This window comes from Diadema antillarum, unplaced genomic scaffold (assembly GCF_040938485.1).
Source record: "Diadema antillarum isolate AM-2024a unplaced genomic scaffold, OU_Dant_1.0 seq00001148_RagTag, whole genome shotgun sequence".
Classification (NCBI taxonomy): domain Eukaryota; kingdom Metazoa; phylum Echinodermata; class Echinoidea; order Diadematoida; family Diadematidae; genus Diadema; species Diadema antillarum.
The window spans coordinates 804972-828505 of record NW_027271960.1 but is presented as its reverse complement, the minus strand read 5'-3'; the positions used below and the strand labels follow the sequence as shown (position 1 = coordinate 828505).

Sequence of the window (23534 nt, the reverse complement as noted above, 5' to 3'; positions counted from 1 at the left end):
ATGGCAAGTTGTGAGGGTATGACATGCTTACTTTGCCATTTGCATATTTATATTGACTGTTTCCAGAAATATTAGCGAAATTGAATGTCATAACCTCCTTATTTTTCACCCGATTTAGATCAAAGTTTTACTGCTGAACTCGTAATATTTTACTCTTTCTTATCAGACTAACTTATATTTGGACTGGATTTCCCCTGTAATAATATTATGCATTACGTTGTATTTACAACACACACACACACACACACACACACACACACACGACCGTTTATTCACTTGTGTATCAATCTTTATTTCAGTTGTGATAAGAAGACATAATGTTCACATTTATTTCATTAAAAAAAAACACCCTAGAAACTACATGGATATGTGATGTAAATGTAATGTTTGTTTCATAATTTCGTTTTAATATCCTGACGATGTTTGTACAATGAGGCCCCTTACCGGGAAGCTGTGTTTGTGACTTGCCGATGTTAAAATTGAGTACATTTGTATTTTTGTTTTCATCCACATTATGCAGTTCTGCATGTGACGTCATAAAAGGAGAATGCCGGAGGGTCCCTGCGTCCGACGATGGGGCGATACGGCTCGCCAGTTTCTTCATAAAGAAATCGTGAACGTCTCAGGAGCCAGCAAGGTTGTCGATCATGACAAATGGAAGGGCGCTAGTATTAATGACGTCACTGTTTACGGCAAGCAGTTATTTTTCCAACTCGTCAAGACGAGTGATGATGACACGGAGAAAGGAAAGAGAGGCAAAAAGACTGAGAATTCAACAAGTGAAACCACAAAAACCTCGTCTGTGTCCCATGATGCTTCTATTTGGTACAGGTACCACTTCCTGATGTGGGGCAGCTTACGAGCAAATGAGTACAAGGGTCCATCCAAGCGATCCAAAACACAAGTTGCGCCAAAACCGATGATCGAATTTCACTTCCCCGACAAAAGTTTTCTTCTTTTCTACGGTGGGAGCGTACGAGTTGTGGATGGCCCCTGCGACGACGAAGGTATTGATGTTCTGTCGAGTACGTTCGACATCGAGGAGGCGACAGCCGCGATTCTGAGGCCATTTCCACTGTGCTACACCATCATGGATCAGGCGCACTTCGCTGGAGCCGGCAACATTGTCAAGAATGAGGTTCTCTACGCGTGTCGCATGCATCCCCTTGAGCTAGGGTGTAACTTGACGCGGACACAAGCCGCTGCCGTTGCCCAAGAGGTGGTGCGCTTCACCAAGGACTGGCAGAAGTGGGAGGAGGAATCGTCGGGATATCAGCGATTCGGAACGTGGATGAAGATGTACTGGAAGTTTCAGTGCCCCGATGGACACAAGACAAAGAGAGGATGGTTTGGTGATAAGCTAAAGAGGATGACTGTTTGGTGTCCAGAGTGCCAACCTCTAAGAATTGAGAGCGATATTGCCACTGAGGAGATGATGGATCCAGGTAAGAAAAAGAAGGGCATAAAGATCGATTCTCTAGAAGAAGACAATGATCAATCTCCTGACAAAACTAGGGAAAGGAAAGAAAAACGGAAACGTGTACCTCTTAAAGACAAGAAAAAAGGAACATCAAAGCGTCGCACTTCACATGAAAGGACACCCCAGCTGGCAAACGACATTATAAAGAAAGGACTCGAGAATGCGAGCACAGTACAAAGCAAGCGGAAGAGAGCTTCACAAAGAGGAGAGCAAGAAACTGTCAATAAAAGCGCTCAATGTTGTGAAATTCCTTCCAAACGAAGGCAGAAAAATATTGAAGGAGATATGACAGAAGGAAAGAGAACAAGAAGAGGACAGCGTAAAAGATCTCATCAAGATGTATCGATGAAATCGGAGACAGCTATAGCTGTTGGTGAACTTGTAGAGGCCGAGTCTGCTTCCAAATCGACGAGGAAGCAAAAGAGAGTCAGGTTGCGCAAAAACCCAAACAGAGATGTGGTATCCAGGGTTGCTCTCGAGACACCTGTGGTCAAAGTAGAAAGCCAGGAAAGCATTAAAAATGGTATTGATGTCGAGATTAACGCAGTTCTCCCAAGTGATGGCTTTACACCGAATGAACGAGAGTGTTCCAGAAAAAGAAAGCTCATGATAGCTGGAGGAGCTAGAGGATTTGCCCGTCAATTCCCAGATGTGACAGGTAAAGAATCAAGTGGAAAAGGGAAGGTGTCTTTGACGAAAGAGGTCGGGAAGATGAAAACAGAGACACAAACTCAGAGCAGAAGGAGTACAAGGCTAAGGCGCAAAGTTTTTGACAAATGATCCAGCGATGTTTTCTGCATGCATACCTGTGTGAACGTCAAACTACGTAATAAAGGAGGTACTGTCTGTAGGGAATGGAGGAAACACACATACACACTAAAATCGGTTGTGAGCCTTCCAATGAGAACTATTGTAATTATACCCATATGAAGAATGATGTTTGTTCATCAGAAGTGATAGTTTAGTGCAGTATCATGTGACTGTATTTCAGTGAAATCCTCCCGAATACATCAGAGACGGGTGTTCTTGTGAGAAATGCTGGTAAATTATTGCACCCTAGTTCTCTTTGACCATTGAGTCTATTTGAAGGAAGTACCGTGGTACACAAGATGTAGATTCTACAGTGCAATGGTAATGCCTGAAAAAATAAAGAAAATAAAGTAAAGAGAGCTAGTGCGCTTCACAGTTCGTCATTAACATGCAAGGTATACCTCAGTGTATATAGTCAAGACGTGTTGTGTGCCAATCAGAGCGCAGAAAAAAAAAACACACACAAGAAATCAACAAAGAAAAGATGAAGTACCGTTAGTCGATAATCCAAGTAGTGGACTATCCCTATTACCTATCCTGTTGATAATTTTCCTTGTACATGTACCCTGTTTGTTTCTGTGTGTGTTTTTTGTATGTGTTTCTGCGAATATTTTCGCAACTTTGAGGAATTACCATGCATCCGTTCAAGCAAAATTCGTCAGAGCAGATTGATTCAATGTGTACATTCATTCACGCTTTTGATAAGTTTTCGATGTTTAATTGAATTCGTTATCAATGCGCGTTCGAACAACCAGAACACGAGATGTTATACTTGATTGATAAACAGTTTACAAATGCTAATGGAACGAATGATGAGAAAGGAAATATGATATGCTTTGATATTGCTCAAGGAAGAATATCATCAGCGTCACCAGAATTTCATGAAACCAGTCACAATGCTTGATACATGTATTACGGTGAGCGAAAGTAGGATTGCGAATCTTCCATGCATAATTAGGATTGAATTTAATTTTCTTGAATGTTCTTCGTGTTCACTCGTACAGTTTACTCGTGAATTTTGACCGATCGGTTTATGAATAGGTAATAGGACGACGATACGTGTGTGATGTTAAACTTTAAGAACAGTAGGCGTGCTGTTCACCATGTAGGCTGGGTTCATTATTTTTTCTGCATATTTGATTTAGGAGATTGAAAATCAGATGTGGAGTTGATATATTAAATACAAAGAACAGTTATACTAGTATTTAGACGTTCAAACGTGAGCTCACAAATACTACTAAAAAAAATCAACTGAAAGCCGATCATTATTTTCTCCGTACATGTGATATTGTTCTGCCGTATAATATTTATGTAATGTTGAAGTCGTTGTTTTTTCACTTTTAGTTCTGATCTGATGATTTTTTTTTTACTCTTGCGTAATAGTAATGTATACACGTTAGAATTGGGGACATACATGTACATGACTGTGTATTGGCATAACATTTTCCTGGTACGAAGATTGAGCTGTGTAGGGGGAGATGATTGCACGAGAATCTAAGCTTGACTGTTGTACCACAGTTTGGTGTCCTCGCCAGTCCTCGCAAGACCAGTGCGCCCTCATGGACTAGAAAGAGAACAATCTGTCAGACATTCATGTTATACACTTCACTTCTACCAGGGCTGGTGAGATGTACTTGCACACCTGTACTTCCAGCGGGTTGATCATGTGTGTGCAATTGTGTAGTGACCGTCTATGCTTCCAATCTACCCATTTCACCCTTTCCTTTTCAAATTGTAAACGGAGGGTTTATCGTTTGTACTGACCAACATGCAGATAAAGACATGGAAATTATGACGGGAAAATACACGTGCTTGTGGGAAGGAGAAGGTGGCCAAGATGGAGTTGTCATGTTTGCTTATCCAAAAGGGGTGCTGCGGAACGCTGGGGGTGGGGTGGGGGGGGGGGGCTGGGGATAGAGGGAACACCGTCCATTTACCCAAGGCTCCCGGCACCCCTCCCCCACCCCCGAAAAAGAAAACCACCACCAAAATCCAACAACAACACCAACAACCAACCAACCAACCAACCAACCAACAAACCAACAAACAAACAAACAAACAAACAAACAAACAAACAAACAAAAAATGTTCCCCGGCCACATGGTGTGTGACAATCGTTTTATGTAAGCATCTAAATATTGTACATACATCTTAAGTACAGAGTACGTATTTAGGAGCAAATTCACAATATAAGAGACAATACCATCTCTGCACGGTCTGTATGGGACCCGCTAAACTATTCGGTTTCGATTTGATGGAATTTTTGTGAGATCTGGGCTAAATTACTAACGTAGAGGAAGAACCAGAGCAAAAGGAAAATAGATCGATGAGAAATGACGTCATGCATGCTTACACAGCGTACGTGGTCTTCATGTCTGTTGAATTCTCTCTCTCCTCGCTGGACCCAGTGATTTCCTTGTCTAAATGATTATAAAACAGCGATTCTGATAATAATACACGCTGTTGGTTGTCTACTCACTCAAACAAAATGTGTCATAAAAATTAAGTATGATTTGAACATGCATTCCTGTATGTTCGTGGTGGTCTCACTAGATAATGTTGTATACTCACAAAGAAGCTACGTTGCGTGTTTTGAGCCACATGCTGAATGTTTGACATTCTTCAGATTTCAAGGGAATATAGAGAGCTTGCATATTGTCATATCCGCCCACGTTCTGCAGCACTGTAAGGATGATGACAAGTGGAAAAATGCAGTCATGTATCTCAAGAGATTTAGACGTGTCGTTTCTCTTTCATTTTCTTTTCATGTTCTAGTCCTGTCTCTATGTCACAATTAGGGAGTTATTCACACACATTACACGCCTCAGGTCCTGCGACCATTATGGTGAAAAAAAGTGTGAACCAATTTTGTTTCAAAGTATGGAGACGTATCAACTTTCGATTTGCCGCATGCAGTCGATACTGAAGAGAACTATGAACGAAGGTATAATTCTTTGTGAAGACAACGTCATATAAGATTATCATCATAATTACTAGCGTTCTGGTGTATAGGGCCTATTCATATTTTTTTTTTCAGTTGAAATTCATCCTGCGTTCTCCAGTTTTCCTGCTTGCTTTGCTCTTGACTCAAAGACTGTCTTTGACTGACAATCCGGAATATTCGTCCTTATGATTATAATGATTATCTTAAAATGTGAAACCAGCTATATAGTTTTTGTACTTTTTCACGTGAAATTCTTCATCGTTTCTTGTTAAATTGATTGGTGTCAGAATGTTTATACGTGTACTATCATGACTATGAAGCTTCTCTATAGATACACGTATACAACAGGTATTGATATCAATATCGGAATAATAAACGCTATTTTGTTACCATGAAAAATACACTTGCATTTCAAATTCAGGTGTCTTTCCAGCCTAGATTGCAGACGATGGGTTTCTTGTTTCATAATTCTTTCCTGTATATACGCACCTATGATTTAAATTTGTTTTCACACAAGGTATTGCCATGAATTTTGAATGAATGACCTTTGCGGAGGTCACATTATTTACTTTGCCAGGTCAGGAGAACATCGCAGTTTTAGGCCAATTGCCCAACTCCGTGATTGATGACTCATGCTTACAAAATACATGAATACATTGAATAGATGTCACTAAGCTTGTCAGGTAAACATTACAAAAATCACATTTTCTGTGACACAGTGTATTCGCATCAATCGTCAACACCAACAACAGTAGTGACAAAAACCACCGCCATTTTCAGAGACTCCTACCCCAAGCACCTTCTGATCGGGAGATTCTCCCGCCTGAAACCCCTATAGCAAACGGGAGACTCCAATTTGACGTGCGCGAAGAGCACATCACGAGCGCAAAGCGCGAAGTTCCTTGCGGCCGGGGTCCAGGGCCCGCTTAAAAGGACCCTGGAAGCTCTAGGGTTCTAGATGCTCTCTCGTGGTATCTATAAGGCTTAATTTTCAACATACAATGATTATAAGTAAGAAATCATTTCAAGCGGGAGACACAGAGCCAGGGCGGGAGAAATTAACTCTCAAGCGGGAGAACGGGAGATTTTGCAAAAATTGGCTTTCGGCGGGAGAGTTGGAGTCTCTGCATTTTTACATTTTTACGTTTTAAATACGATGTATCATAATACATTATTGTAAAATGTTCACCTCTGTTTCTGTTTTTGCTTGTATTTTCTTTAAACACTATCTTTCCGTTGGAAGCACAGTGAATCAAAATACAAAGTGTATATATCCATGCATGGCCCAATGGAGGAATTTGTAGCATAAAAGAACAGTTTACCGACGCGTTTTCATAGGTGCTTTTGGTTCCTCTGGGCGTCAGTGATAAAACTATTCTTTTGTATCCGCTTCTCTCTGTAAACCGTATTCTTATTTTATAAGCTCAATTTTGTTTCGTTAGGCAAGTAATCAGAGACAAGGTATAATAGACCGTTTCTGTAATGTATTCAGATTTTATACATGTTTTCTCGAATGTTGCCCTTAACAACCACAAAGCTTGCCGGAGATTTGCCCCTCTTATAACAACAACAACAAAGTGAATTTCTGCGTAATGGAACTTAATGGGAGAAGGCAGGTGAATGAAATGTTTCGTTACAGGCTGTAGGAAAATAAATATCGATAAATTGTAAACATTACAGAAACGGTGTATGCTACCATAATGGTACATCTTTTTGTAGAAAGCCTGTGTGAATGGGAAAAACAAAACAAAACTTAACAGCCAACGCTTTGGAAACTAGTCTAGTCGAGTTCATTACACATCGTCAAGGAGTTGCAAATTCCTAGACGTATACTACACTGTACTTGTAATCGATTGCTTCATTCTAGTTTGCTGTGGTATACACATTGTATTAGCTTTGTCTTTTTGTTCAGCTGATGGCAATGTCGGTCTAAAGTTCGAATTCCTCGAGCTCGTCACATCGGATCCATCTTTAGCACCAAGTGCCAGAAAAACAAAACAAAACAAAACAAAACAAGTACAGCATTACCTTCTGCAACGGTAATAAAAAACTTTGAGTCGTTGGATGTAACAGTCAAGACTGACTTTAACAATTCAATTCATCCATTGTGAAAATAATAGAAAAACACAACTCAATAGTAACTGTTAATGAGAGTCCAGTCAGTGTGCTATTTACCTCCATTTCTACTTGGCGTGAAAATATTAGTAGAGACGATATACTGATCTGGAATACATTGGCAATGGATACAAACAAAACAAAACAAAACAAAACTCAAAAGTTTCTTGATTCTCCTTCACTACCGCGAAACATATAGAATACAAGAAGTTTGTCGCTTATAAAGCCTATCTGTTACACGTATAACAGTGTAGTACGTCTATAGAATACAAGAAGTTTGTCGCTTATAAAGCCTATCAACTATGACAATGCGTAAATAATTGGGAATTAAGTTAAGGCTACTATTCTTCGCATTCTCATGCCCGATTTAAATGTTAGTTTCATACTTCCCTGACTGTAGGCAGGGCTCGACACTAACGGTGGCCCGGGGCCACCAAAAATGAAAGTCGGGCCACCAAATTTCAAAAAAGGGCAAATTTGGTGGCCCGCCTCGGGCCACCAAAATTTTTTGAAAAGTATGTCAATAAATTCGTAACTTTGTGTGCCGGAAATTAGCAGTTAAATTTGTTTAAAGGATGGATGAAAAGGACTGAATGAGTGCCTGAGAGTGAGTGTTGCAAGTTTGTTGAAGTTTATTTATGAGTAGATATGTCCACCTTCTAATTCTTACTATCATAAAACTTTAATATTTGACTCATTTAAAAAAAAAAGGACTTTTAATGTTTTTTATTGTTTTTTTCGGGACACCAAATTTTTCTCTCGGGCCACCAAAAATTTGAAATTTAGGATTTTGGTGGCCCCATCGGGCCACCAAACAAAAAAGTTAGTGTCGAGCCATGCTGTAGGAAATGTCTTGTTTCCATATTGCTGGCAGGTTCGCCAAATATCAAGCAAAAATCGGAAAGTCGAAGTGTTAGTAACGAATTCATGTCGTATAATACAATATGTAGGCTTACGAATACCTTGAAATGCTTGAACAGAACATGGCATAAAAGGAGAGGTGAACTTAAACATTGCCACATGAGTGACTGTAACAGAACGCTCCTTCAAACTAATCCCGAATGTGTCCCTTGGAATGTACCAGACCACTCCCGTTTTCGTTTCTTCTTATGATATCGACCAAGGTTTAGAATCATTCTGAAGTAACTTACAACAGGTAAAACGAAAGCTATCAAACTCTAGGACCCTGGATTGCACAAATACCGCCCCCGCACGAATACCGCAGATACCACGCTAATTGTAAACATGCAAATGTCCCTTTAAACCGAGCACGTGGATAGATCGAACCGTTGACTTTCGGTTTGTTTTGCTTTTCATTGTGCGGCAAGTCGCCAGCACACAAAGGAAATTTAGCTGCCTGCAAGATCGGAAGCGTTATCTCGTGTGCGCAGCATATCAGCTGATAGACAAAAAATCAGAGCCGTTCCGAAGATTACAATCAGCATTCTCTCTACAGACAAGTGTGTCGTGAAGAACTGCTCACAAAGCTGAGAGGAAGCCCGAGATATACTTTGGAATAGCCTGTTACTCGTGAAGTGCCAAGATTTCAAAATGGCTGAAGCGAAAGCGAAGAGGGGTACCTCGGATGCAGGCGAAGACGCTTCTGTGGCCGTGGAGGGAGGTGGAGAGCCGCCGGTGAAGCGGGGCAGGGGGAGACCCCGAAAACCCAAGCCGCCTGTAGACGTATGTTATGCATGATTCAATAGTCTTTATTCTCTTTCGTGTCATGAAATGTTACGTAGATGCAGAGCTGACTAGTTTGAGCCTGCTGCGTGCATGTGATTTCCATTACATTGTAGATCTACATCGTTAAGTCTTTCTTTGAGGAATAAGTCCTTGGAAGTCGTTGTTATGTCTAGCTCTCCGTGAATTTGTTTCACTTTCGGTTCATGAGGAAGTGTAGATCTCTTGCCACGAGCTTTAACTTCAATTTTTGCAGTTGCTCCTTACTGATTGTGGCTTTTACTGGAGGATTGGAAATGCATTACCAAACTGTATTTGTACTTTCTATGTATTACTAGTACACTTCGATTTAGATTTCTATGTTGTACATAGGTCATAGTTTTTGAGAATGCCCTTTCACACAATTAGATGGACAGTTGTGTGAAATACAAGCAGCTTTTAATTCTTATGATAGAATGCAAAATCACATTTTTGTTCATGATCTGTTGTTCATCTCTGATGTTTCAGATGATTGAGGGGTTTTGAGATGATTTTTGTTTGTTTTTGTTGTTTTGTTTTAGCTTGTTCCTGAATAGAAAAGAGCTGGTTGTTTGGATGTATCAGATTCAAATCTAGGAGCAGTGATAACATCACAAATCACAAAGCTGAAAGACCAACATTGGATTTTTTTTTTTTTTTTTTTAGCTTCAGTTTAGTATGAATATCAACATAGGCCCTGAACATACAAAGTAAACTATATTATATAGTAGTTACCTTGTATGATTATGTGCATCAAACATACTAAAAGATAAAATCAATGTGAAAGACATGCTGCTGGCCATGACAACTCCATCTTCATGGCATCATCATATTGTTTACTATCTTAAAAAAAGAAAAAAAAATCTGTTAGCCATTTTGTTTATCATTGTTGGCTTACTCACTTATAGAATGGAATATTTGCCCTCCACAGCTTCATTTCAAGAATTAGATGAACAGATAGAACAAGATAGACAGAAACACTGGCTAAATGTGGAAAAAGAGACTGGGGACATGTATTGATTGAACTCCTTGTAATCCAGTCTGATGCTGAAAAATGCAGAAGAGCAAGAACTTGAAGAACTTGACTTGAGTGCTGAACCCCTGAACAAAGACAGCATGTTTGTAGTGGATATGCCATCTCTCTTGGTACAGTACTCTGTTTAAACAGGTGATTCCAGCTTCTGCCACTAGTGACAGATGTACATGCCATTATAGCCACTTGGATCTTTTATGAATGGACAAAGGGCAATGTTCAAATTGGAATTGTGTGAGATAAAATGCTCATCTAGCACTCTGCAGATAAGCCTACTCATATCCAGGTACACATATTCTTTATCAATGCTTGCTAATGACAGTTTATTAAATGCAAGATATGAGGATTGTCATTTTATATGTATATAAAAAAAAAAAGAAATCTTCCAGTTCAGAGAATTAATTCTTCTTACCTGCCTCTGCTTGCATTTTGTTGTATCCTTTTGATATTACAGGCAGTATGTCAATCTTGTGCCGAGAATGTGTGTGCATATGAGCTTGGAACCTTTTGTACTGCATGAGGCTTATGTGCAGTTTTAGCTGGAAAAACAAGATTGTTATAAAAAGAACTTGTTAAGACAGCAACAAGAATTGCTAGCTTCAGGGTATGATGCAAAACATGGCATATGTTTTTTTTTTTGAGAAAACGCATGAAAAGCCAAATGATGAGACATTTTTAGTTGTTTCATCTCTTCTGTTTAAATTGGCAATTACAAAGTATAGAGAAAAAAGTTTACAAAACACGCAAATGAAAAACAATGTTATTAATATAATAAACATTTGAGAGAAAATGCACTGAGTTTGCACACAATCATAACTGATATTCTGTCAATATTACATAAATTATGTTTCATAAAAATACTATAGGTCTACATGTACAAATCAAATGTTCTGAAAAGGTGATATTCGGTTGATATCAGTTTGTTCAAGTGCATGCAGTTATTGATTGAGGTCTCGTAAACCCAAGAATTCAATTCACCTTCATGATGTACATTTTAAGGTTTACACTTGTATGTGTACAATAAAATGGATTGTTGAGGAAAATACTTCAAATTTCCCTTGTGAAAGACAATGAGGTGAAAATTAAAAATACAAACTGAATTTTTGAAGGTCAGGACTGAAGCTGAGACAGGCAAGAAGAAAAATGGAGACTCTTTTCCCATCTCATTTATGAGGCATTTGAATCTATCTTTTACAGAATAGGCTGGTGTATGATTGTGAAGTAAACCCGTTTACTGATGTTTTCACATTCATGGATATTTCCCACAGGAATGACAACAACAAGTTATTCCGAACACCTGTCCATACCCAATGCAATTCAGTACTTGAAATGCACTTTGTATGCTTCAGGTGCTATTTAAGGCAAACTGCCTTGAGTCAGAAAAAGTCTGTGTTATTTAGCAGTTATGCATAAAATTTATACTAATATACTGGTCAGTTATAGCCATTTCCTCCAGAAGGCCCCAAATAACAAGTGCTTTTATTCATCTACAGTATTTCAATTGATTCCTCCCGAAGGAAAAGAAAAGAAAGAAATTGAAATGTTGTTTGAATAATCATAAACTGTTGGATATGACAAGACCCATGCTAGCTGGTTGTTGGTAACAAGCTTTCTGAATTTTGAACATGTTCGATATAAAAATTCAGCTCCAGTGTATCTCTGTTAATCATGCTTATGTAGCTAATCACTGAGGAAGAATATCAAATATTTCACGAACTGTTCTAGTAAATTAGCAATGGATGCAAACATAATTGTATGTGTATATCTTCAAATTATCAAATCTTTGGGCATTCCTTTGCTCAATATGCTCGAGTGTAATGTGACCTTAACAAAGACTGAATGTGCTAGTAATCTAGTCTATCAGTCTGTAGAATGTAGAGTGCTTTTATTAGTTGTTGGTATGACAACTAAAACTTTATTTGAAGAGTCAGCTTTTGTTTTGAAGATATGCATAGAATATGAATATGTTAAGAAACCACTTATTGGATGTGATTATCAAATGTGTAGTGTAAATTCACTCACCTCCTATACTGTGTTTACAAAACATTGATTTAGTCATTGAAATTTTGAAGCTGATCAGTATTTTGTCTAGTTTTATAGAGACCTCAAGAAGTTGTGTATTCAAACATTTCACAGAGATTCAAGAATTATAAACCTGAATATAAAGTAATATAACAAGAGAAGTAAGTTGATTTATCTTATAATCCACAGTGTTTTTCTATCACATACCAGTTCTCTAACGCATCTGAAAATTACACAGACAGAGGCAATTTTTATGACAATGTGTATTTTTTCTTTCTTTTTTTCTGACAGGAGTCAGAACCCAAGATCAAGAGACCCAGAGGAAGACCCAAGGGTAGTCTGAACAAGAAAAAGAAGCCACAGGTTCGTACAAAGACAAGAATATTTTTATTTTGTGATTCAACCTCTAATGACATGATGTGGATGTACGTCACGAGACCTATACCCACGAGTCATACAGCCCACAAGTCATACAGCTCACAAGTCATACAGCTCACAAGTCATACAGCTCACAAGTCATACAGCTCACAAGTCATACAGCCCACGAGTCATACAACCCACGAGTCATACAGCCCATGAGTTCGACACTAAGCCAACAAGGCCCACAAGACCGACACATAACGCACCGTGTTGTATCTGTAGAACTTGTGGGCTGTTTTTACCTAGTGTCGAACTCTTGGGCCGTATGACTCGTGAGCTGTAGGACTCATGGACCTGTTTTCAATGTTGAACTCGTGGGCTGTATGACTCGTGGGTGTCAGTCTAGTGGGATGACCCCCATTTCTTGAGTCTCATGGTTCCGTCACATTATCACTGTGATGACCATTAAAAACTGCAAGCTGTAGTGTGCCAAAAGGTACAAATATTATGGATAAAGTGCAATCTCTAAACTCTCTACAATGTATGTCTATCTGTCATAGCCATTGGGACAGGGACAACCAAGCCAACTTTCACTAGCCATCTTGACTCAAAGCAAAATTGATGGAGATTAGGCAAAGGAACATACCCAGTGCTTTACAAGAAAAAAATGTTGTTTATATTTTAGCATTGACAAATTTGCGAGATACTGTGTTGGTGAAAAACTTTGTATCACTCAAAACAGTTAGCCTGACATAGCACCTGGAAACACTCTGGTACATGTACATTATCTTAGTCCATCGTGCTCCATCTTTATTGTCCCCGCCGAACGAGTTCGAGCAGGGGACTATGAAGCGGGCTCCGTACGTGTGTGTGTCCGTGTGTCCGTGTGTCCGTGTGTCCGACGGTGTGTCCGTGTGTGCGTCCGTGTGTGATCAAAATCTTCAATTGGCTACTTCTCTGTCATTTATGAGCCGATTTTGATTCTGTTTGCTTTATATGATAGCACTACGTGGGAGCTTTGAAACTTGTACACAGAATTTCAGTTGTGACCTTTGACCTTGACCTTTGACCTATATTGTACATTTTGCTAAAAAATGCTACTCCGCCATTTCTAACCCGATTTCGATTCCATTTGCTTTATGTGATGGCACTAGTTGAGGGCTTCAAAATTTGTACACAGAATTTTGACCTTTGACTTCTTTGACCTTTGACCTTGATTTTTTGACAGTACATTTTGCTACAAAATGCTACTCCTTCGCCATTTCTAACCCGATTTCGATTCCGTTTGCTTTATGTGATGGCACTAGGTGAGGGCTTCAAAACTTCTACACAGAATTTTGACCTTTGACTTCTTTGACCTTTGACCTTGATTTTTGACCTGTATTGTACACTTTGCTACAAAATGCTACTCCTTCGCCATTTCTAACCCGATTTCGATTCCTTTTGCTTTATGTGATGGCACTAGGTGAGGGCTTCAAAACTACACAGAATTTTGACCTTTGACTTCTTTGACCTTTGCCCTTGATTTTTGACCTATATTGTACAATGGTTACAAAATGCTACTCCTTCGCCATTTCTAACCCGATTTCAATTCCGTTTGCTTTATGTGATGGCACCAGGTGAGGGCTTCAAAACTTCTACACAGAATTTTGACCTTTGACTTCTTTGACCTTTGACCTTGATTTTTGACCTGTATTTTGCTGCAAAATGCTACTTCCGGTGGGGACATATATTACGCACCGCGTAATTTCTACTTTTCCTTGTTTTCTTGGCCAACAAGCTAGGTTTAACACCAACGACTTATTATGCTTTTGAAACAGAAGTATTTTGCTAATTTGGATGAAGTTTTACAAATTGCACAGTTTAGCAAGTCCTTTAAAATAAAAGTTTTGATGTAAGAGTGGTAAGCAGGTTCAGTGGAAATCTGTTTTTATGCCTTTGCCATGAAAAGGTGCCGTAGTCATGATTTCGGGTATCTGTCCGTCTGTCTGTCCGTCTGTCCATCTGTTGATTTTATGAGCGACGTACTTTGTAACTTAAGAACCATTTGAGGTATCTAATCCAAACTTGGCATATAATGTAAGTATGATTGGATGAAGCTGTGCCTATACTGTATTAGCTCTAGGTTGCACATGCTCAAGGCCAAAGGTCATATAGGTCAAGGTCAAATGTTAAAATGTCCCCATATCTCTGCAATGCCAGAATTTTTTTTTTCAAACTTTCTGTATACATGTATTATCAGGTTAAGATTCTCTAGTGAAAGTTTTAAGTCATAAGTTCAAAGGTCACAGGTGAAGTGAAACTGCTAAAATTTCCTTTTTTTCTTCCATATCACTGCACTGGCTCAAGGTTTTTTCATGAGACTTTTACAATATATACATGTATTGCCTTAAATTCATTCTCTTTAAAGTTTTTGGTCATGAGGTCAAAGGTCAATGGTCTACAGGTGGGTTAAAATGCCAAAATTACTCTATTTTATGCCAAAATTACACTATTTTCTTCATAACCTGGAAATGATTAGATGTTTTATGCTGATCAGTCTAATCACACTACCTTTTGCAAATTACCACACCTGTAGGCCTATACATTGTATAGCGATTAAGTAATGAAAGTTTTGGGCCATGGGGTCAAAGGTCAAGTGAAAATGCTAGAATTTCACCTGTTTCCCACATTTTCAAAGTGGCTCAAAGTATTATCAAAGTACAGTCTGCATAGTGATGTGTGTAGTTTGCTGTTGTTGTTGAAAGCCGCGATGTCATAATTTGTGTGGACACTTACGAGTCCATTGAATTAATGTCCTCATCTGTCCAATCGTCAAACTTCTTTGTGAGGGCACTCTTGAAATGTGAAGTTATTTACACATGTATTTCTTTTGTAATATCTCTATGTGTTCTTAAGGGTGGAAAGAGTTGTGCAATATTCAACAAATTCATTGGTCTACAAACTTGTTGCAGTGGTTTGAATATAAATACAGATATCCAAGGACCATTTGAGTGAAAATTCAAATTGAGGTCTTTTACATTATAAATGATTAACATGTCATTATTTGTTATGACATTCCCTATTTTCTTCTTTTTTTGGGGGGGGGGGGCATAGAGAAATAGATTTGAATTGATCTCTGAAGGTAGGAATGTGTCTTTCACTTTTTAGTCAGTTGATGTTATTTGATTTCAGTTCTCATTATTGTAGTACGTGTATAATGAGAAATCCTTGGATAATTGAAGGTGTCTCTCCCATAAAAATCTACCGGTACTGTGTAAGTAGGGACTGGGATTCCCAAGGAATGTATAGCTTATCGACTACAATACTCTTTTGGCATGAGTAGTTATTTTGAAATGCTTTTAAGAATTTCCATTGGGGCAATTTTTTCGTACGTTTTTATGGTCATAGAAAGCAAAGAGAAACTTCTTATGGAAGAAAACTGAGACCAGTGTGGCCCTGCTTCCATGTCATGTCTCAAAAGTTTGGAATGCGAAGATTGCTGCACAAGGGTTAGATCAATTTATTTATGGGGAATTTTAGATTTTTTTTAACAAGTGTTGTAGTCTTTACAGAAATACTAAGCATGACTTGCCGTTGGATGTGTTCATTGCTTGATGTTTTTTAAAAGCATACTTGCTCTGGAGGACTGGTCCCTATTAGAGTCGGTCATTGAATTCATTGATTTAGATGTAACTGAATCTTTTCTGTCATATTAAGATTATGATTTCAGGAGTTCTTACATGATTGATTCACTCTTCTTTCGACATTGCCATGGCCCTCTAGACACTCAGAAGATGAGTCAGTAATGAAACAGTTAACATGCTAGGGAGGATGTACAGTACTTACAGATTTGAAAGACAAAAAAAAAAAACCCAAAACAAAACAAAACAAAAAACTTTTGAACGTTCTTCTCAACAGTGGGCAAAGAAAAATGGTACCGGTAATTGAATTTCATGACTTATATATTCAACACAAGTGCATTTCATGGGCAAACTAAGTAAATAAGTATCTTTTATTCAGCAACATAATGCTTTATTCATAGAGAACAGTTGTCAATAGTAGTATTTCTTTTGAAATGATGTCTTTGCATTCAAGAACTTAAAGCTCTGTCTTCATTCACAAATTTGGTGCATTTTTGTACCTCCACCTTGTAATGGTATGATGTCTGTCTGTTTGTCTATAATCCATCCATGTATATCCAAAATTTTGTGACATGATTTTAAAAAAAGGGGGAAAAAAAAGAGGAAAACTCAACCGTCAGGTGGATTTTCATAATAGATATTTTCAGATATGCATTTAATTGAGTACATTTTAGGCAGCTAAAACTCTTGAAGTCAAAGGTCAAATGTCACTGAACTTTGGCTGTAAAGGAAATTTTACAGCAATAACTTCAACTCAGAATGTTGAATGATTACCAGTATATCATTTTCCTGTTATGAAGAATGGATCGTGGATGTACTTTGCTTACGTTTGCATGGGATCACCGTAATGAAAGGTCAAAGGTCAAATGCACTTCTCAGACAGTTCTCAGTCATAACTTTAGCTGAGACTATGTCTTGGTGATACAATTAAAGGAATGAAAATTTAAACAATTAATTGCATGAAGTGACTGGTTGAAAGGGTAAATGTCATTGTAGTACAGCTTAAAGCATCAGTTTCTGGTTAAGTCTAATTGTAGGCCTAATATTAGGAAAGCTTTCATTTGTGCAAATGTGGTAAAAAGTTTGTCCTTAGGATCAGTAGAAAAGATCAACGAATCCTTTAAAAGTGTAAATGAAGAACCATGTATTATGGCAGAATAAGATGATTGCGTAAAAAGCAGACTGAGGTACCCCTATCAACCCTGTGCTGTCAAAGTTTATGATACATAGTACGGTACTGGAAATTGCTTACACCTTCTTACCAGACATCCCTAAAAGAATTATGCGAAGAGAATTAAGAGGATAGTAGAATTTCTTAGAAAGATCATTCATAAGATCAAAGACATACATTTTTTATGATAAAATGATAATGATCAGAAAGATATTATGATGATGAGATGATGAAGATCATCTCATCAACATGATTATAATCAAAATGATTTTAATCATGATTATAATCATTACCATTATCTGAACTTCAGTGGTCACATTCTATTTCTATAGATTTGCAGCTTGTAGCTATATGATGAAAATAATGTGAACATACTGTAAACCAGCAAATTTTTAAACTCATATAATAGGTTGTATGTACATGTCAAGAGTCTACTTTGTCATATTCTACTGTACAAATAAACCTAATTTGTTCTCATACCTGTGTATCGATATATCTAATCATCTTTTGCCTTTTGTTTCCTACAGCCTGTCCAGACTGGAGCAAAGAAACCCAGAGGAAGACCAAGGAAACAGGTGAGATTCTACCAGACAATGAAATATCAGTCAAATATTATTTGACCCTAAATCTAGCCACTGCTCTTATAAATATGGGTAGATTAAGAGAGGCAACATTAAAGGACAAGTTCACCTTCATAAACATAAGGATTGAGAGAATGCAGCAATATTAGTAGAACGCATCAGTGAAAGTTTGAGGAAAATTGGACAATCGATGCAAAAGTTATGAATTTTAAAAATTTTTGTGTTGGAATCGCTGGATGAGGAGACTACTACAGCTTGTGAGTAATTATGCGTACAACAGTATAAAGAAAATGTAAAGAAAATTCAACATATTTTCACTTTTTTCGCATAATAAAAGAGCACTTGACTTGCCTCTTTCTAAAGGCAGGGGGAATAATATTACCCATAACATATGTCGGTAACGAGTCAAGGGAATGTGTACTTTTTTCAAAAGATGAAATTTTGTGAAATTCTCTTTATATTTTCCTTATATTGTTGTACGCATGTGACATCTAAGTTATTCATACACTGCAGTAGTCTTCTCATCCAGCGGTTACTGCACAAAAACTTCAAAAATTCATAACTTTTGAACGGATTGTCCGATTTTCCTCAAACTTTCAATGATGTGTTATACTAAAATTGCTACATTCTCTCAATCCTTATGTTTATGAAGGTGAATTGTCCTTTAAGAATATTAGAACAGAATATTATTCTCTCACCTTTGACAATTTATAGAAAGTATTAGTTTGGTTACATTCTGCCATTAATGTACCTTATTTTAAATATAAAGTTGCTAAATCATTTAAGAATTACTTATGCTTTTACTCAGAATTGTGCTAGATTCTTTAATTGCATATGACAGACAGCATGTGATTGATAATGTCAAAGTTTATTCTTACTGATATAAAGCAAAGCATGGAATCTACGAGGCTATAAGCTTAAGTACCTTTTTTGAGGTCTGTCGACACTTTGTAGTAGGCTTATGCTTCTAAAATGAATGGGCAGAGAATCTGGTTTGGTGTATATGAATTAATTGCCCTCTCTACCTAACCTAGGATCTTTTTCCTTGCACTTTGTATGTAAGAATAACTATTAGTTGAATGACTGACCAATACGTTTCTGTATGATAGTGTCTATATGGTGCAAATAACTAAGTAAAGCTGTTAAGGACTAGGCCTATATCACGCAAATAAGATGATATATTAGAAGAGATAGCAATCTTGCAGGAGAAAGGGGAAAGGAATTTTGCAGGAGCCAAAATGTTAGCTTTTTACTTTGTGGTGGGTCAAGGACAAGCAAAGGAGTATGGAACTGGAAGAGGGTGGTATGGGTGGGGAGTGGGCTGGGTTGTGGAGTAGGGTAGAGGAGGGGTAAAATAGCATGTGGAATAGGCATAGAATTAAGCTCACTCCAAATCTGTACTGACCATGACCTGCAGGCTGTACACTTCATGCTTTGTTCTTTGATTTTATTTTTCACTATAGTTCTCTGCTGTCATGGAGTGAAGCTAAATATATTTGTACCACTAAAGCTCATCTGAGCTTGAATTCATCTTATTCCCTCTTAAAACCTTTCCAGCACTTCTGTTGATTGGAATTGTCCTGAAGAGTGGCAAGGTGCACTGTTCTTGGTCTCATAAATGAAAGTGTCTCTGATTTCTATAGTAGCAGCTCTCTACTGCTTGCCATCTTTAGATAATGTGAGACAACCAACAAACTCAATCCTAATGCCTCCTTTCTGTTAAACCATCCAGTGCTGACCCAGAAGTCTGACTTTATGCTCCATTAATTTTAATCTCACAGCTCATTTATGTATGCATCATGTCTGGTCTTCCCTGTCTGTGTGGGAAAATGACACACATGCACATATTCATAGAAAAAAATAAACCCTCACCCCCCCCAAAAAAAAAAAAAAAATAAAAAATAAAAAATCCTACAAAGAACAACTAGGGTTTTCTGAATTATTTCTTAGCTCCTGGTAGCACTGATGGTATTTCAAGTATTGCTATCTACTTCGCTACTCTGAGCTGCTCTGATGGGGAATATATGAGTCCAGGCAGAGAGATGTATGGTAAACGTGGTGTCAAGTGAACTCTTGTCTGTGATGTCAAAGAAATTGAATTCAATTGATGTTATGATAGTCTTGACACCATTGTATCTCCTCAACCTCCTCAAACTTGGTTATATTCAATGCTCCTACTGTCTGTTCATTCTCTTCAGTGTGTGCTATTGCTAAGCCGTATATCTGTTTTTTTGTAAGTCTGTCTTCATTTCTGCTCATCCCACTTGGTATGTCAGTCACTGTCTCTCTTGTCTCACGATGGCATGATATCACAGTGCTGTTCTCTAGGTACGTTGAGATGCTAACCGTGTGAGATGCTAGCAGCGATGCATGTGTGCAGAGAGGACACAGTGTTCTAGTCATAGAGAGGGGCATATTAAATCTCCCAGCCATGGCTGTCCTCCCAGTGAACTCTTGGTGTCAAACCATACCATGTCATTGCCCTGGCCATTCCTCACATTGCATGCTGCTTTCCCAACAAGAAAGGGGGGAGGTAGAGGAAAAAAAAAAATTTGAGGAACCTTTCCTCTCCTTGCTTTGTATATTTCGAGTGAGTTCTTTTACATTTCAGGGGCCCTGAGGTTAACAGCTAGTCTCCATAAAAAGGCTGTAAATTCCATGCCTCTGGTTTCTAGATTGTCATTGCTTATGTGGTCCACGATAGTTTTTCATGATGTGTGCTGGGTTGTAAACCTAATTCACGGTGGTATCAAGTATTCTGGGAGAATGTTCACAAAGGATGTTTTCGTTGAATGCTACATCCCAAACTTTGTTTGCTGTCCTTCAATCTGCTCTGTGGGCTTTAGATTATGTAAACTTTAGGAAATATAAAGACCTATTATGATTAAGCTTTGGATGGAGAAGGATGAGAAAATGATGATTAGAGGACAATTGCTATTTTTTGTAGCTCCTGTTCTTGTTAGCTGTCTGTGCCTGTTCTCTATCACATTTTAGTTTGTGTTTCTCTCGTTTCTGAAGCAGTAGTAAAGTTCCAGTTCTCCCAATAAGCTCCCTTTACTTCTTGCTTCTGATGTAATGTTTTGTTTGGTTACATGATACTATTTAGACCAGTCACTGAACAGGATTTCATTAATGAGGAACATAATTACTGTTCTTATCAGTCTTCTCATCATTATTGTTATCATTATTTTCATTACCAAAATTATTACATTAATACAGCTACAGTGCATTCTGATTGGTGGATTATATTTTTAACATTGTACATAAGGTCAAAGACTAGACCTTAGTGCACTTTGGCCAAAACTGTAATTATTAAATCTGTGAATAAAACCTGCAAATTCCAGTGGTAATATCGTTCAGTGATTAAGATACAAAATAGGTAGGTATCAATTTGTGTGAAATGACAGGGGTGAAAAAAAAAATCAAATGGTAAGGTCAAAGATTAGTCTACTTAATTTGGCTTTAAAAGAATATAAATTTCCAGCCACATGTTCAGCTTAGAATGTCTAGTTGCAATACAGTTTGTTAGGAGTGAATACAGATGAGTATGACCTTTCACTAAACAAACAAAGTTGAAAGATACATATTTTTTTTTAACTTTTACTTTAGGTAAGAGTTATAAAGGAGATTTTTGGCTTTGATATGATATGCCACTTATCAAAATTGGATGTTCCTGAGCAAATCTAATAAGTGACAAAAATGCAAACTCCAAGAATTTGACTTCAGATAATGAAGGCTTTAAAATGAAAGGACCTCGATGGCAAATGCATGTTGATTTGTGCTGAAATGTACCATGATCATCACTTATGGGGCCAGGAAAATTCATATATATATATGCTATGGATTCAGTAATAATTTTTCTGCTTTTTGTTTCTTCAGATTACTTGGATCCACCCACAAAAAAAAAGTAATAAAACCTTCCAAACCAAGCTTGTGCTGATGACGTCATCATGATCATGTGTCAATTATTGAGACAATGTAATGCACCTTCCCCTAAACTGACCATAACTATTAATGTACATGTTTGAAACTTGGCATTACCGTAAAACGAGGAATGTTTGCGTGCATTTTAAGTTCGCGAATTTCGCGAGCGCCAAGATTCGCAAAATTAAAATGCATGCAAAAGTTCTTGTCTACACTACATGCATTGAACACCAGTGGCAATTCGCGTAAATTTCATGCCACGAAAAAGGCCATTCTCTCTAAAAAAAATCGAGTGAAAATATTCACTCTTGAAGGAGTGAATACAAAAAAGAGTGAATTTGGAGTGAAATTGGAGTGAATTTCGAGTGAAAATGTTCATTTTCACTCATTTTGGAGTGACCTCAGGGATCACTCGAAGACTTTGGAGTGATCCCTGACATCACTCTAAAACGAGTGAAAATGAACATTTTCACTCGAAATTCACTCCAATTTCACTCCAAAATTTACCTTTTTTTGGTATCCACTCCTTCAAGAGTGAATATTTTCACTCAATTTTTTTTAGAGAGTTGGCTCCAATTCACGAAAATTTCATGCCGCGAATTTATGTTTTACAGTATGTATGACAGGGACGAAACTGTTACTTTTGGGTGCTCATGCTCAAGGGCATAGGGCAAAGGTCAAGGTCAAATTCGTAGAATTTTAGTAGATTCCCCATATCTCTGCAATGCCTGAAGGCATTTTCATGCATCAGTAGAATTGTGCTTCAAATTATGCATTCTTGTCATGTGAATGTAAACTGGAATCACAGAGGGTGATGTGAATCGTAATTCCAATCATGTTTCAAATGATGGTTTGGAGGTGTTTTCCAATCACGTTTTGCCAGAATCGAAATGACCATGTGAATGTAATTGAACTCCAATCATGTTTTTTGGGGGCGGAGATTATGGTGACCTTCCAACCACTCCTGCAGAAAGATAGCTCAAAAGTGACTGATGGGAACATGGAAAGAAGCCAAACCTTCCCTCCTCACTCTGAAATTCAAAACCGCAGAATCCGTGAAGCCTTCCTCGGTTGTGTGAATGAACAATGATTTGAATGGTAATTGCAGTTGTGTTTGTAAGTTACAGGTACCATTCAAATTACGCACTCTTGGTGTGTGTAAAAGCATGGTCAGTGTATTACTAGGTGGATTCTCAAGGGAAAGTTTTGGGCAATGGGATGAAAGTTCCAAGGTCAAAGGTGAAGTGATAATTCTAAAGCATCACTTTTTTATATTTTCCGAAAAGGCTCAAGTTATCTTTATGAAATTTTGGTATAAACTGATATGCATGTACTGCATGACAATTAATGATTCTCTTGAGAATTTTGGGGTCATGGTTCATAAGGTCAAGGGTCAAAGGCCAGGTGAAAATCCTAACATTCTGCTATCTATTGCTGAAATGACACTATTTTCTCCATACCTTGAAAAATTATGTATGCATTACTGCACAATGATTCTATAAGGAAAGATTTCAGCCATGGGGTCAAAGGTTAAGTGATAATGTTAAGATGTCACTATTCCCCCCCCCCCCCCCCCCATATTGAAAGTAGATCATAGTATTGCCATGAAAATTGGATATCACTATAGGCCTAAGTTAATGATTATCTGAAGAAAGTTTTGGGCCATTGGATCAATAGGCAAGAGTCAAAGGTCAAGTGAAAATGTTCATATTCCTGAATATTTGCTCTCTGAAATGATTTAGCCAACCAAGTGAAATCTGGTTCAAGGAA

General features: G+C 37.9%; 2 protein-coding genes across 2 annotated transcripts in view; both read left to right on the top strand.

Annotated features, from left to right (window-relative positions):
• Positions 1 to 547: 547 nt before the first annotated feature.
• LOC139744243 (uncharacterized) lies at positions 548 to 2260 on the top strand. Its single transcript, XM_071654687.1, has one exon. It carries the CDS (start codon positions 548 to 550, stop codon positions 2258 to 2260), a length of 1713 nt encoding a protein of 570 aa, XP_071510788.1.
• A 6435-nt stretch (positions 2261 to 8695) lies between these two features.
• Positions 8696 to 23534, top strand: part of LOC139744256 (uncharacterized) — a 32255-nt gene continuing 17416 nt past the window's right edge. Inside the window, exons 1-3 of the mRNA XM_071654700.1 lie at positions 8696 to 9032; positions 12397 to 12468; positions 17787 to 17834. Of these exons, the coding sequence (XP_071510801.1) occupies positions 8901 to 9032; positions 12397 to 12468; positions 17787 to 17834 (252 nt within the window). The 5' untranslated portion in view covers positions 8696 to 8900. The remainder of the gene's footprint in view (positions 9033 to 12396; positions 12469 to 17786; positions 17835 to 23534) is intronic.